A 17,655-nucleotide genomic window follows, 5' to 3' on the forward strand; every position below is an offset into this window, starting at 1 on the left:
TATGGGTTTTTCTGATTGTTGAAGGCCTTACTGTTGCCTATAATTACTTACATCCACTTGATTTGAACTTTGGTGTATAGTTGTCTCATTGGCAATCATATCAAATCTCATTATTTTTACATTGATACAGTTTTTACTCAGATGATACAGTGTTCTGTTGATTAGATGGAAGAACCCTAATGGTCAAACTCTTTGTATCACAGATCAATAAATCCAAGAAAAGATTGGAGATTTTTAGATTTAATACATGTACTTTTAAGAAAATGGAAAACATCAATTATTTTGTTTTAAGAGTTAAAATTCTTTTAAAAGCGGCATACCTGGATGCCATATTATGGCATATATCCAAAGATTTGACTATTTTATTACATTAGGGATTTATGCACCCAAAAAACTATATAATAACTTTTTAATTTAAAACCTGATATGTCCTTTGTGAAATTTCTTTGTTTTCTCTTTTCTGTAAACTATGTGAAAACATTCTGTAATAAACAGATTTTGATCTTTTATTGAAAAAAAAACTAATCCTCAGGATCCCAAGACCAATTTAAAAAGCATGGAAAAATAAACAATGTATACAAATATTCAGTTTAAAACTCACTCTTTCTGTAACTTTTCAAATTCCCTGTTACCATGTTTATGTTCACCACTACCACCCTGCAAAACAATCAACACAATTAGTATAATATACCTGATTAGGCTGTAACTTTCATTTTGTACATGAAACATCATTATTAAACTGTTGACACAGAGATATGTCTTGGTTGTATATATTTTGATAGTAAATTGCACACAAACTTTAACAAATTGTTTACATCAAATTGAAATGTTGTATGTTAAACAAATGCATTATTGAAAAATTTTAATATTTTTTTTCTGGAAATGTTTATTTACAATTAGTGTTACCTGGATAAACAGTATGATAATGAGAAGGGTAAAGAATTACATCTACCTATTCATGATTCCTGTAGGATACAACTTCAAAAGAGACTTTATTGGTCAATTAACACTCTTGAAGCAAGGGAGAGGATAATTTCAGAACTTTTCCATTATTTTGTTCCCTGTTAGCAAAAGAGCTGCACAGCTGAAAATGTGATAATTTTATACATGGATGGATGACCTGGAAAGCACTAACTTTTATCCCAACAGTGTTATAACCTACCTGTTGTCTGAAGGCTTTTATTTCTGATCTTTGTTGTCTTATAACTTCTTGTAATGCTCTGGGATCTGGTTTCCCCATATATGGCAAAGGTAAAGGATAATGTATTCTATCAAATTCAACAGTGTATGTCACAATGAGGTAGCGCTTAGAGTTCAAAGACACTGTTTTACCATGAGGAACATTCGATTTTGGAACACTTCCAGTTTTTCTTTGTCGTAATGATTCTAAATCTGCATATGTCAATAAATCCAATGAAACACTTTCACTTGACTGAAAAATATAAGGATATAAATTATTGCAAAACACTCAAAAGTGAACATACATAAGTATATAGTGAGTGGGTGGTATTCTCAGAATGTCAAACAACAACTTAGTCCCTTGCAACCCTACCTCTGGATCAGCCTCTACTTCCCAGTTCATTTTATTGAACTTTATTCTGTCACACCTTCCATTAATCTGTTAATCTGTAACTTAAATTTTCAATTTGACTGATTTATTGTAGTTTGCTTAATATTCAGTGAGTGTCAAATATTCATTCATATTTTTGACTGGATAAATCAAACAATAAATTTTACAAGTAGATTCTGCAAGGGGGTTATGTCGGAAAACTGCATTATTTTGGCTTGCAAAAGGTCACTACTTATATGGAATATACATTTTGAGATTGAATATCATAAATAATTGACTGAGGTATACAAAGTTATATAGAAAGCAAAATTAAGGACACGAAGATCAATGTATTTAATTTGTATTTGTGTATTAAATAAACAAGCACATTTTATAAACAAAGCACTCATTATCTGGAGACATAACAGGACACAAAAATATGTTTTAGGGAAATTATTTCCAGTATTTTGGAATTCTGTAATACATATATCCCACAATTCTGTAATGCTTGATTTGCTGCAAATTGTTCCTAGATTGAGTTCAAACTATGTCAAATATCAAAGCATACTATTACTAAGATAAATTTGAAGCAAAAATATCTGAAATTCAACACTATACATATAGCATTGTTTTAGAATTTTCTCCAAATTTCTGTTGTCTAACTAGTAAAATAAGCTACACTGTACATTATGTTTCAGTGGGAAGTGTGGAGATAGAACAGTAAAGTTCTGACTTAAGGGAGCCTGGTTTTGGTTGCTGTAAAGGTCAGAAAAGGATCTTGTTTCAAAACAGTTTTTTTTATAGTCAGGAAGGACCATGTTTTAAGAGTCTGGTTTTGGCTGTTTCTCCAAGTAATTATCAAATTATCATGGTTCAATCATAACATTTGACAAAAGGTGTTTTACCATGTTCAGTGTTCCAGCTAGGATTTCAAAAGGGCAGTGCCAATGCTGAAAAAGGACATTTGATGCGTGATACGATAATATGAAAAGGGCATGTTTTAATAAAGATATTAATCAAACATTGTGTTTATTCGTTAAAATCACTGGTTATACAAGAACAACATCATTAGCCCATATAGAACTCTATCTTTCTACCTTTTAGGCTGAAAAACTTGTCAAGCAGCTTGTCACACAAGTTTTTAGATCATTGTGTGGCACAGTTGAGCTTTATATGCGGTATGTTTTGAAAGGTGACCTGCTTCATTCTGTTTCTATGGTATGACACACTTTACCAGTTTCACCTTTCTATCTCTGCTGTGCCTAATGGCAATACAGGACAATACAGATGTGCTCAGTACTAGTAAATGCACAATGTTAGGATATAGCAACAGTGAAAATTTGTATCAAAAATAAAGAATACAGAAAAAGATGACCAAGACACTCTACAAACACTGCTACTATTTAAAGACCCTCTTAAACTTTTCCCATAACTCAAAATACCTAAACATATATATTCTTAAGCAAGAATTATGTAGACATGTTTTAGAATATGTTAAGTGGGTTACTCAGTGCTAGGAAAAAATCAGATTTTGTTTTTTTTCTTTGGAGGATTATAAACAGTACATAGAAGATGTACATATGATCAACAATATGGCGGACGATTTTGTTATTTTCGTATAGAAAATGAGGGTAGTCAATGACAAATACATCTGAATTTGCTATTTATTTCACAGAAAACAAGTAAAACAATGTCTTCAACGAGTTGATTATGGTTTTTTCTGATATTACGTTTTCTCCATGAAACTACGGTAAACATTGCAAATTGTGTCCAAGTTGTTGTATGCACATTTCTTCAAAGAAAATTGCAGACTGACCGATTCTATTTGGATGAATTAATGTATGATCATTAATGACTCATCAGATAAACGATAGAATTTCCTAAAACAACAGATTATGACACCAGTTGTAACCTTTGATTAGCTTGGAGTCGTAAACAGTCATAAACTTTTCGCCAGGTAAAATTTAGTAATTAACGGATCATATCAATAGGAACAAAATAATATACAATCGATCTTAAAACTAGAGGCTCTAAAGAGCCTGTGTCGCTCACCTTGGTCTATGTGCATATTAAACAAAGGACACAAATGGTTTCATGACAAAATTGTATTTTGGTGATGGTGATGTGTTTGAAGTTCTTACTTTACTGAACGATTTTGCTTCTTACAATTATATCTATAATGAACTTTGCCCATTAGTAACAGAGAACTATATTTGGTAAAAATTTACATATATTTACCAAATTAATGAAAATTGTTAAAAATTGACTATAAAGGGCAATAACTCCTTAAGGGGTCAATTGACCATTTAGGTCATGTTGACTTATTTGTAGATCTTACTTTGCTGAACATTATTGCTGTTTACAGTTTATCGCTATCTATAATAGTATTCAAGATAACCAAAAACGGCAAAATTTCTTTAAAAATTACCAATTGGAGGGCAGCAACCCAACAACCAGTTGTCCAATTCATCTGAAAAATTCAGGGCAGATAGATATTGACTTGATTAACAATTTAACTTCTTGTCAGATTTGCTCTAGATGCTTTGAATTCATAGTTATAAGCCAAAAACTGCATTTTACCCCTATGTTCTATTTTTAGCCGTGGCGGCCATCTTGGTTGAATGGCCAGGTCATCGGACACATTTTTCAAACTAGATACCCCAAAGATGATTGTGGCCTAGTAGTTTCAGTGGAGATTTTGTAAAAGATTACTTAGATTTATGAAAAATGGTTAAAGATTGACTATAAAGGGCAATAACTCCTAAAGGGGTCAACTGACCATTTTGGTCATGTTGACTTATTTGTAGATCTTACTTTGCTGAACATTATTGCTGTTTACAATTTATCTCTATCTATAATAATATTCAAGATAATAACCAAAAACAGCAAAATTTCCTCAAAATTACCAATTCAGGGGCAGCAACCCAACAACCGATTGACCGATTCATCTGAAAATTTCAGGGCAGATAGATCTTGACCTGATAAACATTTTTATCCCGTCAGATTTCCTCAAAATGCTTTGGTTTTTGAGTTATAAGCCAAAAACTGCATTTTACCCCTATGTTCTATTTTTAGCGGTGGCGGCCATCTTGGTTGGTTGACCAGGTCACGCCACACATTTTTTAAATTAGATACCCCAAAGATGATTGTGGCCAAGTTTGGATTAATTTGGCCCAGTAGTTTCAGAGGAGAAGATTTTTGTAAAAGATTAATTTAATTTATGAAAAATGGTTAAAATTGACTATAAAGGGCAATAACTCCTAAACGGGTCAACTGACCATTTTGGTCATGTTGACTTATTTGTAGATCTTACTTTGATGAACATTATTGCTGTTTACAGTTTATCTCTATCTATAATAATATTCAAGATAATAACCAAAAACAGCAAAATTTCCTCAAAATTACCAATTCAGGGGCAGCAACCCAACAACCGATTGACTGATTCATCTGAAAATTTCAGGGCAGATAGATCTTGACCTGATAAACATTTTTATCCCATGTCAGATTTCCTCAAAATGCTTTGGTTTTTGAGTTATAAGCCAAAAACTGCATTTTACCCCTTTGTTCTATTTTTAGCCGTGGCGGCCATCTTGGTTGGTTGACCAGGTCACGCCACACATTTTTTAAACTAGATACCCCAAAGATGATTGTGGCCAAGTTTGGATTAATTTGGCCCAGTAGTTTCAGAGGAGAAGATTTTTGTAAAAGATTACTTTAATTAACGAAAAATGGTTAAAAATTGACTATAAAGGGCAATAACTCCTAAACGGGTCAACTGACCATTTTGGTCATGTTGACTTATTTGTAGATCTTACTTTGATGAACATTATTGCTGTTTACAGTTTATCTCTATCTATAATAATATTCAAGATAATAACCAAAAACAGCAAAATTTCCTCAAAATTACCAATTCAGGGGCAGCAACCCAACAACCGATTGACCGATTCATCTGAAAATTTCAGGGCAGATAGATCTTGACCTGATAAACATTTTTACCCCATGCCAGATTTGCTCTAAATGCTTTGGTTTTTGAGTTATAAGCCAAAAACTGCATTTTACCCCTATGTTCTATTTTTAGCCGTGGCGGCCATCTTGGTTGGTTGACCGGGTCACGCCACACATTTTTTAAACTAGATACCCCAATGATGATTGTGGCCAAGTTTGGTTTGATTTGGCCCAGTAGTTTCAGAGGAGAAGATTTTTGTAAAAGTTAACGACGACGGACGACAACGACGGACGACGGACGACGACGGACGCCAAGTGATGAGAAAAGCTCACTTGGCCCTTCGGGCCAGGTGAGCTAAAAAGGCAAGGCGCCCCGAAAACTGTAAAAAGGGCACAGGGCTTCACTCAGGAAAGGGTGGGCGCCACGGCCTCTGAAAAGGGCCTTGGTGAAACACTGATGTTTATATACAAGTTTCTTAAAAAAAGAATTGTTGGTTGACATGTTCATGGTAATAAAAACAAAATTCCATTAAGGACTGCTCAAAAACAGAGTCAGCCAAGACAGCCTACATACACATTTCTTTTTGCCTCATCAAAATACAGCTTTACCAACCTGTGTAACTGCAGATTCTAACATGCTAACAAATATATGAAACTGCTTAAAATTTCCTGTTTTATGTGTCAAATCTTCTATATCTGAAATAAATGACAATTCAACAATTAAATTCCTCTTTGCATTTCAAAATAATACAGGGAAATTGCATTGATACATTGTACTGGATATCATCACCACATAGAGAATATCATATTCATTGTACATGTTGTACGAGAATGCAATTAATTTACCATTTATAAAACACCAGTGATTGCATTTTTACCTAACTAGGACTTTTAAAAAAATAGCTGTCAGTTTTGTTGTAAATGCTAACTGACATGTACACCATTGTCATACCAAAGCAACAAATCATAAAATGCAAATTATAAACATGTTATTAACAATTGTTAACCATACAGCCTGCAGGAATGGACAATATTCTTTTGTAAGTTTGATTTAAAAATGTAGTTTAAAAAAATATCTTGCAACAAAAAATAGTTTATTTGTATGATGTTTCAAGGTGTTGCTCTTACATTTTTTTTATACATTAAAGCAATGTACATGTACAGATTTTATCTATCGTATTTACATGTATCCTTCAGTCACATAATTATATATATACAAACTTTGCTAGAAGGAGGAAATTGCAGAAACCAGATTGACAAAGTCCTTATAGTACAAATGTATGGTATTAGAATTCTTATTAGCCAAACTGAAAGTCCTTCTGCACAGCAATTTAATAGCGACAAAAAAGTCAATATATATAGCTATATACAATCATGTATGATATCAGATTGTGTATACAATAAAGGAAATATTTGAATCAAACACCAAGGGCTATTTAGTTTTTAAATCTTATCAATGGACATGGTCTGGCTCTCTAAAAAGAAGCAAAGAAAAAAAATTGTTTACAACTATCTTGAAGATTGTAATTTGTGTGATAAAAAGCAGCTTTTTTCCACAGGCACTTGTCTCAGAAAAAAATCCTATATACCTTAATATAAGACAAGGTACTTAACTTGCATTTTCGAAAAATGTCAGGCGGTGACGAAATTCCTTTATATGCCGCTTTCTAGGCTGTCAACCCCACTAAAACTTGTTATGTCGTAAATCTAAATTGATTTATCTTTACAATGGTGTATAACATGCCTACATTTGTTGTTGGAATCATCCGTAGCAATCCTACCAAAGAATGTCAATCGTAATAAATTTTCCAACCGCTGAAAATTTGGCAATAAACGTCTCGCAGTAAATGATTAATTATAAAAACTGTATCAGAAAAATCTGTTATTTTATGTCTGAATAGAACTTATAACCCAGTTAGTAAAATTGTATAAGATACCGTGAAAAAAACCCTAACAAGTCTTATTTGTGGTATGTCTAATAAGTTATAATTACGAGTTTCCTTTTTTAGATTCAAATTTTCCCATGACGCCAATGTCATTCAGACTCTCTCTTGACTTTACGTATAAAAAGGAAACAAGATCAGATAACTCCGAGAATCATTTTGACTTTTCCATAAAATTGACCAATCGGAAACCGGGATATATAAGTAGACATGACGCGTTTATTGCCAAATCATCAGCGGTTGGAAAAATTATTACGATTGACATACTTGGGTAGGATTGCTACGGATGATTCTGACAACAAATGTAGGCATGTTATACACCATTGTAAAGATAAATCAATTTAGATTAACGATATAACAAGTTTTAGAGGGGTTGACAGCCTAGAAAGCAGCATGCAACGGAATTTCATCACCGCCTGACATTTTTCGAAAATGCAAGTTAAGTACCTTGTGTGATATTAAGGTATATAGGATTTTTTTTCTGAGACAAGTGCCTGTGCTTTTTTCACTGAAATTAGAGGACCTGACTTCTAGTGTGGGCTTACACCAATGTACACTATGATAATGATTAAAAAAGTTAGAATATTTCAGTTTGCCCTAACCCTTACCAATTGACATTTTTACTCTTCATGCATATGATATCTGATTTAAAAAAAAACTATTTTTCACATCAGGAAAGTAAAAGATTTTGAGTAGGCAGTTATTTTCTGGGTAGGTAGGGTTAGGGCAAACAAACGTATGTTTTATGGCCTTAACACTCTTACAAGCAGAATCGAATGTTGCCCTCCACTGATCAGCTGTTAGTCTATCTTCCACTTCCACTGACAAAGTATTCCCTGCTTGCACAATCATTGTAACAATATATTCCACACCACGAAACACATACGAAGATGTCACTGTAGTTTCCTCTTCCATTGTTGGTCTTTTTCTATAAATACATTTGTAAACTTGGTTATAAATACATTGTATATATATGTAATACATAAATTTCAGGGTGATATCTAATTTATACGCATTTTAATGAGAACCCGGACCAAGTATTTGTTGTTTCTAACATTTCTGTCAGAGCATCATTAACCAGGGTTTGATATATAATCAATTTGTACCTTGACCATTTCATACCCTTGCAAAAAGCCATTTCATAAATGATAATGGACCTCTTTGAAGATATTTATTTGTAAAGGATGGAATATTTAAATGTATGCCATTTTGTAGAAATTTGTACCTCACTCAGGCCTCATCATGGGATATATACATAAGTGTGCTATTTTGTACCTCATGGAATATTTATATGTTTGTTATTTCATATGGCATGGAATACTTATATGAATGTCATTTCATACCTTGTATGGAAGATTTGAATGTAATTCATTTCGAACCTCAAAAAGTCGGGGGGAAAAAAATCTCTACCTAGCTACCTACCCTATTTTTCCCCCAGCATATTGACAGTAAACAACCATACTTTTTTGTTTGGCCTTTATATAATATTCTACTAACTACATTTATTTTTCAAGCACCAGCAGTAATGGTTAATAATCATATCTGTTCTAAATCTAATTCCCCTGTAAAAAAACCCATTATATTAAGCAAGGAATGTAAACAAGCATACATTTAAAAGCTACCCCTTCTCATAGTTAAGATTGTGATATTATAGACCTTATTGCTATTTGGGAATCAGCACTTAAACGATAGACGTCATACAGAAATCACTTTTCTATTGTGGTGTGACCATGTCACTCAGACATTCAGATTGTGATGTAGACATTTCATGGGAACCTTTGTGGTATCCAATAATGGTGGTAAATAACAATAATATGCATAGCTGACTATGCGGTATGGGCTTTGCTCATTGTTGAATGACGTACGGTGACCTATAGTTGTTAATGTCTGTGTCATTTTGGTCTTTTGTGGATAGTTGTCTCCTTGGCAATCATACCACATCTTCTTTTTTATATTGGTTGTTGAAATAGGGTAACACGAATGACCGAATACCACTTGTAATTTTAATATTAGTATATATTGGTGACTTTTAAACATTGGTTATTGAATAATATATTATCGATATATTTTATAACTTAAAAATGATTTACAAAAAGCAGACAATTTCGTAAAGATCATTTTAAATTTAGTGTGTACATCCAACATGGCGGCCATTGTGATTTCCGTGGTCACCATGTTGGATGTACACACTGAATTTAAAATGATCTTTATATGAACTTATCTGCATTCTGTAAATCATTTTGAAGTTAATACATGATAATATAGTAAAACTATTATTTACAATGTAATAATCAATGTTTAAAAGTCACTTACATTGTATATCATGTATATGTACTAATATTAAAATTTCAAGTGTCACTCGGTCATTACAAGTGCTATTCAGATATTAACGGTCTTGTTCAGTCATTCGAGGTTCCGGTTGAAATACATGTGTATAAAGTTAAAAAGGTTGCAAAAAAATGTATTTAGACTGCTACAGTTCATAAATAGAAACATTGATGGCAAATTCAACAGATATCCACTAAAAACATCATTCAGAACATGAGAACAATGATTTGTAAAGATTTAGGGGAATGACTGACTTTTATTTTTAAGGTACAGAACTTCCAGTAACTCGAATGACCAATATTCAATATTAGCACATATTGGTGACTTTTAAACATTGATTATTAAATTATAGTATATTATCAATGTATTTTATAAGTTAAAAATGATTTATAGAAAGCAGATAAGATCATAAAAAAACTTTTTAATTTTAGTGAGTACATCCAATATGGTGACCACGGAAATCACAATGGCCGCCATGTTCGATGTGAATCTGGGTCCGTTCGCGCTGATTCACGTTTGCCCTAGTACCTGTTCGCCCTGATACCCTTTCTCCCAGGGTCGGTTCGCCCTACTTTTTTTTTTAATTGTTGTCCAGTTGCATAATGTTAATTATTTAAACAGAATATGTTAAAGTTTGTTGAAAAATTTACCGAATATTTGTATTGCAGCAACCAATATATAATTTTCCCTTTGATTTGCATAGTATACTGGAATACAATGTATTAATTTAGTAATTAGTTAGTATAGAAAGTCCCTGGTTTATCATAACAAAATGTTTGTTTTTATTATTAATCCATCATAAGACAAGTATCACAACAATCAGTGAGAATTATTATGTCATTGAACAATTAACAATCCTAAAAAAGCTTTTTAGCCATAAACTTTTAAATAATTCCATACGTTTTCCTAAATTTCAAAAATATATACGGTACCATATAATTATTTAAATAAGTTTAACCAACTTCAATGACCTGAATATTATTTAAGTAGGGCAAACGGTCCCTAGGGCGAACATGTTATTAGGGCAAATGAACCTGATACCGTTCGATGTACACACTAAATTTAAAATGATCTTTATGAACTTGTCTGCTTTCTGTAAATTGTTTTTAACTTATATATTATTATTTAATAATTAATGTTAAAAAGTCACCAATATGTGCTAATATTAAAATTTCAAGTGTTATTCGGTCATTCGTGTTACGGTGCAGTCCGGTGTATCTGCGCACCTAAGACTTATGACTTCACTTCATTCAACTGATAAAACCAATAATTGGATAATATTGTGTGAATACATTCATAAAATACTTTTATTTCATAAAATTATCAGTTTGTAGGGTTTAACCCTCAATATTTTGTGTAATATGTGTCTAAAAGTGGGGAAACCCCTGTTCTGAGAGTTCCTCCAATGTCCGGTGATTTCGCGCATGCCTTCCAAAAATAGCACATTTTGAATAGAAGAAAGATTTGCTGCTATGAAAGGTAGCTAAAATCAAACCAAGCACACTGCCAAGGATGCAGAGCAAAAATTATTTCTATCTGATAAAAATTTGACTTAAGTAAAAACAAATTTTATATCTGATTCTGTATTTTTTTTAATGGACATTGGCCAAATATTGTAAATCTAGGGATTGCAGTTATTATTTCAATCTGGAACTTATCAATTTTATTCCTTTTTATCCCTTTGGAATGCTAACACAATAACAAGAACAATTGTACGGTGTTGATATAACCTAATCAGCTAATGAGCGGTATCACCAGCCGCACGGACACTGGGGACTCCAAAAAATTTTGTACCAGTATTGTAACTTTAAAAAAAAAAAAAAAACAATACTGGTACATTACTGATATACCAGTATTGTAGTTGTATTGTTGACTATACTTTTTAAAAGGTGTATAATGAAAAATGAATTTTAAGCAAAATTAGATATTGAAGTTCATTGGGAGATTAAATGAACTCAAAAAGATTACAGAGCATGTAGAGGATAATTGTGAAAATCAATTAACCAGTTAAAAATAATTACTATAGTCTGTACTTTGTACAAATAAACAAAAGATTATTGTAATGAACTTATATTATAAAAACAATTGTTAATCATATACAATTAACATAATTGCTAATAATTTTATCATCGTGATCATATTTCTATATTTTATTTATTTCAATTGAGATAAAATAAAATGAAATAAAAGTTTAATTCAATTATCTGAGTTATTATTGATTTTAATAAATTCAAGCAAATTATTAAACTATAACACTGTAAATTCAGCATTTACATGTACATGTATGCCATCGTATATCAGGGGTCACCACACTTCAAAATAATAGGGAGAAGTCACTTCTCCCTGGCAGCCAAACAGGGAGAAGTGAAGACCCAACAGGGAGACTTCAGAGAGAAGTGAAGGCCCAACAGGGAGACTTCAGGGGAAATCGACAGATCGCGTTTATACTTTTTATGAATAAAATATTCTAAGAATCTACACCTTTTTGTTACTTTCTAATCATTTTTGCATGACAATTGCTAAGGAAGTTCATTTTGTAAGTCCTTGTCTTGCCATGCTTGTAGTCTGAAATACTTTTTTATTTACATGTACATGTACATGTGTACCTATGCAAATTGTCAAAAAAAATCATGACATAAGGACCATAAGTTAATGGCATAAGAGCTATGGTTATTCTGGTAGGTCTAAATGAATTAAAGATTTGACATGGATCAAATTATGCTGCATTTCAAAGACTTTAACCTTAAACCATGATTAAACCAAGTCCAAGAACCTTTTGAAACAAAAATAATAATCAATTAAAAACCAATTGTTCAGAGAACAATTGAAGGTCTTTCCACCAGTTAATATATATTTAGATATTAAAATATTAAAAATCAGTCTAAAATGTCAGTTAATATGGCTTTATGATGTATAGATATGAATTTAAAGCAAAGGTCAAAATCTAGAACGTCAAATTAACCTATGACCTTGACCTCAATTTCAAGGTCACAAACTGAGGATCTCAAATCAAAAGACCCTAGGTCTCTAATATGTATGGTTAATAAGTTATATCACTTTACACATAATTTTAGATATGAAAGGGGCAAACACTCCCATTCATTGTCTACGCACCCTTTCAACTAAAAACAGTGTTCTCCCCAGGATTTTTGGATAGCACCAGGGTAACGCGTGACGAAATGAATTTTACAATATTTTGTGTCACGTTGCGTCGCTTATTTTTTCTTGTTAGTTTTTGTCATTACCTTTTTGCCTTTGTTTTGTTAACTGTGGTACTGTGTTGTATGGACTTTGGGTCAGAAAATTATTGGTAGAAAAAGTAAATCAATAAACAGTTTGTATACTTTAATATCTTTGAAGAATAAATAAATGAAAGCACAATTAGTCTTTAAACTAAAGTCACTTCTTATATTTTGATCAAGCCATTTTGTCCTGATACTTGTAGTGACACTACACATTCCCCATGTTAGATTTCACCATAACAATTAACTTTGAACAAGATTAAATTTTGATACAGAACCTTCAGTAGATTAAAGCTATTTTCCATAGTTTTAGACCTGATTCTTTTAAACAACAACAAATTATTTTTATAGTTAATACTTTGTTCAGACATGAACAGTACTTATGTTAATATATCTATCCAATAGTTCATATTTAGCTTTAGCCCTGCTTTGGATTATATTGTAATTTTGGCAGTAGGCTTTTTTCTTATCTTTAATTTTGGCAGTAGGCTTGTCAGCCCATGCACAGTCATATAAATCAAAAATTGAAAATTCTACTAATTTAATATAATATGTCTGTGCATCAATGAAAGTATGATTCTCAAAAATAATTTTCAAAACATTTTTGTTGGTATGTTCTAAGAAAGTTTTTATCCTTAATGAAACAGTCTAATATAATTTTGCATTCAATTTGTAATTTATTTTTATTTTCAATGAGAAATTATATTTGAGGAGCATTTATTTGTGATAAGCAAAATCAGGGGAAGTAACTCCACAATTAATTTCCAACAGGCAAATTATTTTGACTCAAGACTGGCGTAATACAGTTCATTAACAAATGTCTGCTTGTCCCTCACAAGTCTGTAATTAAAACACAAAAGAATCATGTACATCGATTAAATCCAATCATCAAGGTTAACCTCAAAAGGTAAATCGATCACGTGGTGTAAACAATCTACCTGTCAGATCTGGATTAAACTGGTTAGAACTGGTCAGTTTTCATGTAAAATTTTAAACCTCACGGAAAGTTGAACAAGTCGTCTCAAACTTTACCGATTTACGATTTTTTTACCAAAAACTTTAGCACCACGGAGAAAAATTATACATCGCGGCAAGAACGATACCACCGCGGTAGAAAATTATACATCGCGGGCCCGTGGTCCTTTAAGGGCCTGGGGAGAACACTGAAAATTACTAAGTTACGACATGTTGCAACTAACAATTTAGTCAAAATAATGTGTTGTTATCTTATACAGTTTCTGGAAATTAGTGGAAATAAGCCTAATTCAAAAATTAGAATATGACCTTGACCTTTGACCTTGACCTAATTTTCATTTTTTTGGACCAAGGACATCAAATCAAAAGATCCTAGGTCTCTATCACTTATGGTTTACAAGATAGAAATGCATATCACTTATATCAAATGCATAAGGGGAAATAACTCTCATATGGAGCATTCATATCGCTTCAGTCAAAATAGGACAAATCATGAGAAGGATATAACGAGCAATTTTGTAAAATAAATTTGTCATAATCTTTTACAGTTGCGAAGGAGTCGTGGACACAAGGAAAACAGTGTTTGGGGAGATAACTCCTACAAAGAAAAGTATTCGGTTACGCAGGGTAAATTTCAAAAGCGCATAAACTGTTCGATATCATATACCAAATATCTAAGCGACATATTGAGAAACAAATGTTTATCGCAAGAACAAAATTTGGCGGAAGAAAAAAAAAAAAAAATAATCAGAAGAAAAATAATAGGTCTTTCCACAGAAAAGTGGAAAGACCTAATTAAGAAAAGTTAAAATACGGTTTCACTGTCTTTCAAAGCTACGATCATGATTCAAAAATGTATTTGTTCTTAAAATAATATTTTATAAGAATTCAGACAGAAAACTGTTTGACATGTGTTGAAAACGTAAAGTAAAACTGTTAATTTAAAATCATGTACATGTAATCGCACACGTTTGCGGCATTTTCATGGAAATGCTGATTTCCAAAATCAAGTTGCCGTTAGAAATGTATGTAATTGATTCTAAAACACTACACGAGTGTTTAAATATGACTAAATCACAAAAAGTAACATCGGAAAAGTCGTATTTTTCATAACCGGAATTGAATTGGTACTTGTAAATTAAAAACAAATACGGTGCGATCCGCGTCAAAAATTCTTACTTTATATTTTTCAAAAATATACGACTTTGAAAGTAAATATTGCCGTTCCAAATCAAATTCATGAGCAGATATTCATTGAAATACTGTTTAAAGGACCTTTAGCTGAAACAAAGCACATGTATCAGTCTACATGGTCTGTTAAGGAAACAAAACCCTGAACAAAAAACCGACTGCGTTTTGTAGTTTATAATCGTTGTGCTGGTTCCCTGTATTAAACTATGTACGTTGTTCAAAAATACAAGCGGATACCAGTTGATAATATTCCGTTTTTGAAAAGAAATCTGAATTTTTTTATGGGGCATCACGTATTGTCAGTAAATATAAGAAAATCAAAATTAATAGTGCATATCAATATGGATTAGGTAAATGATGAGAGTTGAAAAGATGAAATGGCGCCATCTACAATTTTCAATAACAAAGATGGCAGCCAATAAACAATCATAAAAAAATCGAGATTTTTCTTTTTTCTTGCTTATAGTACATTGTACATCCGGGCAACCAATTTTTATGTTGAAGTATGATACTATCGCGGAGAAATCAGTTCTGAATTTGAGGAAAACATGCTTTGTATTCAATACCTATCTCGGTCGTTTACATTTGAATCGAGAATTCTCAAAAACCATGAGGCGACATTGGGGAATTTTACTGAAAATTGAGGGCGACATAAACTTCTCCCTGGAGCTTCTTTAGAGCGAAGTGGGGAGACCTAGAGGGACTTTGTCGCTCACTTCGCCTGATGTGGTGACCCCTGGTATATGTTTTACAGATATTTTAATACATGTATACTAAGATCATATGCATTTGTTGGTCTTTATTTTCTTATTAATCTTTCTCAATAAACATGATAAAAGATATCAATATCCATTAAACATAAACAGTTGCTTAATGGGGAAACCTGATTATAATCAAATTAACTACATGTAGTTTGTCTCCAAACATGTTAACATGGTTAAGGGTAATTAAAGAAGTTGATTCAGGACCATTGGTAATACAATTTGTAGCAGATCTATCTACTGGTACAAATACTCAAATACTAATACATGTATTAGACAAGCACTCCTACAGTAAGAGCCGTAAAGGTGCCTTCTATCAAGTAAGCGTAAGAGAAAGTTAACAGACTGAATACTTATTATCAATATAGGAAGTGGGGGTTGCAGAAATGCCATCTGAAGAAGAAATAGACAATACCAATGCTGATGATACAGAAGCTTAATATTACAGCATTAATGTCAAAATAAAATTCACTTAAATATACAGTAATATTGGGTCTTGGAAAGAGAGAGCTGGAAGAAAACATAGAAAAAAGTAAAGAGTTTGTTAAAATGCTGAGACAGTACGGTTCCCTTTTAAAATAAAAAAGATTTAAAACTTTCTTTGATTACAATCACGGTATACCATCTATGGCATCATAAGTTAAACATACAATCATTCCATGTAAAATTGTCATGCCATATGTTAATATCATTATGCATATGTATATGTGACATTAATTACATGTACCTGTGTATATATGTATTGTTTATTTAAAAAAAACACAATACTGGTACAAAAATTTTATGTCAGTATTGTAGTATACCAGTATTGCGATCACAAACTACAGGAGATCCAAATCCCTCCACTGTAGCTACCCCAGAACTTCAGAAAGAATCACATTTAAAAAAGAGTGTACAACATATAGAATCTTACCCAATACTGATCGTTAAGTCTGTTATTTGTGTTGCAGAAACCAAAATCTTACATGAAAGTTAGCCTTATTAGATAAGAAATATTCATATTTGAAAGACCGTTGGTCTCAATGATTTCGGTTTGACTAGTCTCAACATGTTCGTCACACATTTGTTTTTGACAGTTTATATTATACTAGGAACATTTAACGCGGGGAAAAAACAAGATTAAGCAATACTGTGACTCTAGAACCAAGGCTTTTAGTATCAAACGAAGGGATTTTGAGACAGAATGATAGTAAAAAAGCAGTAAATTAAAAACTGCCGCCGCAAATCCAGGTGTCGGCCATGTTTGTGTGACGTAACATGTAAACAAATAGAATAAAACTCGAATACTTTTCGGAATCACAAAATTCCGTAAAATGGTAACACAAGTGTTCGTCCCAATCATCACTCGCCCCTTCTAAGAAAAGTACCAGAGATATTTATAATTATAAGCATGATGTCATTGTGTATATGTTACAGTGAATTTATAGAATAAGGAACTACGTATACTAATAATCCCTGAAATTTTCAGAATTATGTTTAGTCTCTGATAACTGGCTTTCGTGATGATATATATGATTACTAAAATTTTCAGGTCACATGATAAATCATTAGAAAAAAATGTCAAGGATTAAACCAAGGATTTGTATAGTTACTATACAAATCCTTGATTAAACATAATAACTGGAATGAAAAGACATGGAATAAATGTAAAACACTTTTTTCTATAAAATTGTATTTAAGCATCTTAAAAACAAAATAATAAAATCTGAATATTTTAAAAA

At 32.1% G+C, this 17,655-nt stretch overlaps 1 protein-coding gene across 2 annotated transcripts in view; it reads right to left on the minus strand.

Moving 5' to 3' along the window:
• LOC143069296 (centrosomal protein CCDC61-like) overlaps positions 1–17,183 on the minus strand; it is a 44,244-nt gene extending 27,061 nt beyond the window's left edge. The window contains exons 1-6 of one of the 2 annotated variants that reach the window (XM_076243859.1): positions 16,848–17,183; positions 8,935–8,999; positions 8,202–8,365; positions 6,108–6,190; positions 1,163–1,432; positions 602–657 (exon numbers count right to left, since the gene is read on the minus strand). In XM_076243859.1, the coding sequence (XP_076099974.1) occupies positions 602–657; positions 1,163–1,432; positions 6,108–6,190; positions 8,202–8,352 (560 nt within the window). In that variant the 5' untranslated portion in view covers positions 8,353–8,365; positions 8,935–8,999; positions 16,848–17,183. The remainder of the gene's footprint in view (positions 1–601; positions 658–1,162; positions 1,433–6,107; positions 6,191–8,201; positions 8,366–8,934; positions 9,000–16,847) is intronic. The other variant, XM_076243858.1, reaches the window with a different exon arrangement.
• Positions 17,184–17,655: the final 472 nt, after the last annotated feature.

This window comes from Mytilus galloprovincialis, chromosome 3 (genome assembly GCF_965363235.1).
Source record: "Mytilus galloprovincialis chromosome 3, xbMytGall1.hap1.1, whole genome shotgun sequence".
Classification (NCBI taxonomy): Eukaryota; Metazoa; Mollusca; class Bivalvia; order Mytilida; family Mytilidae; genus Mytilus; species Mytilus galloprovincialis.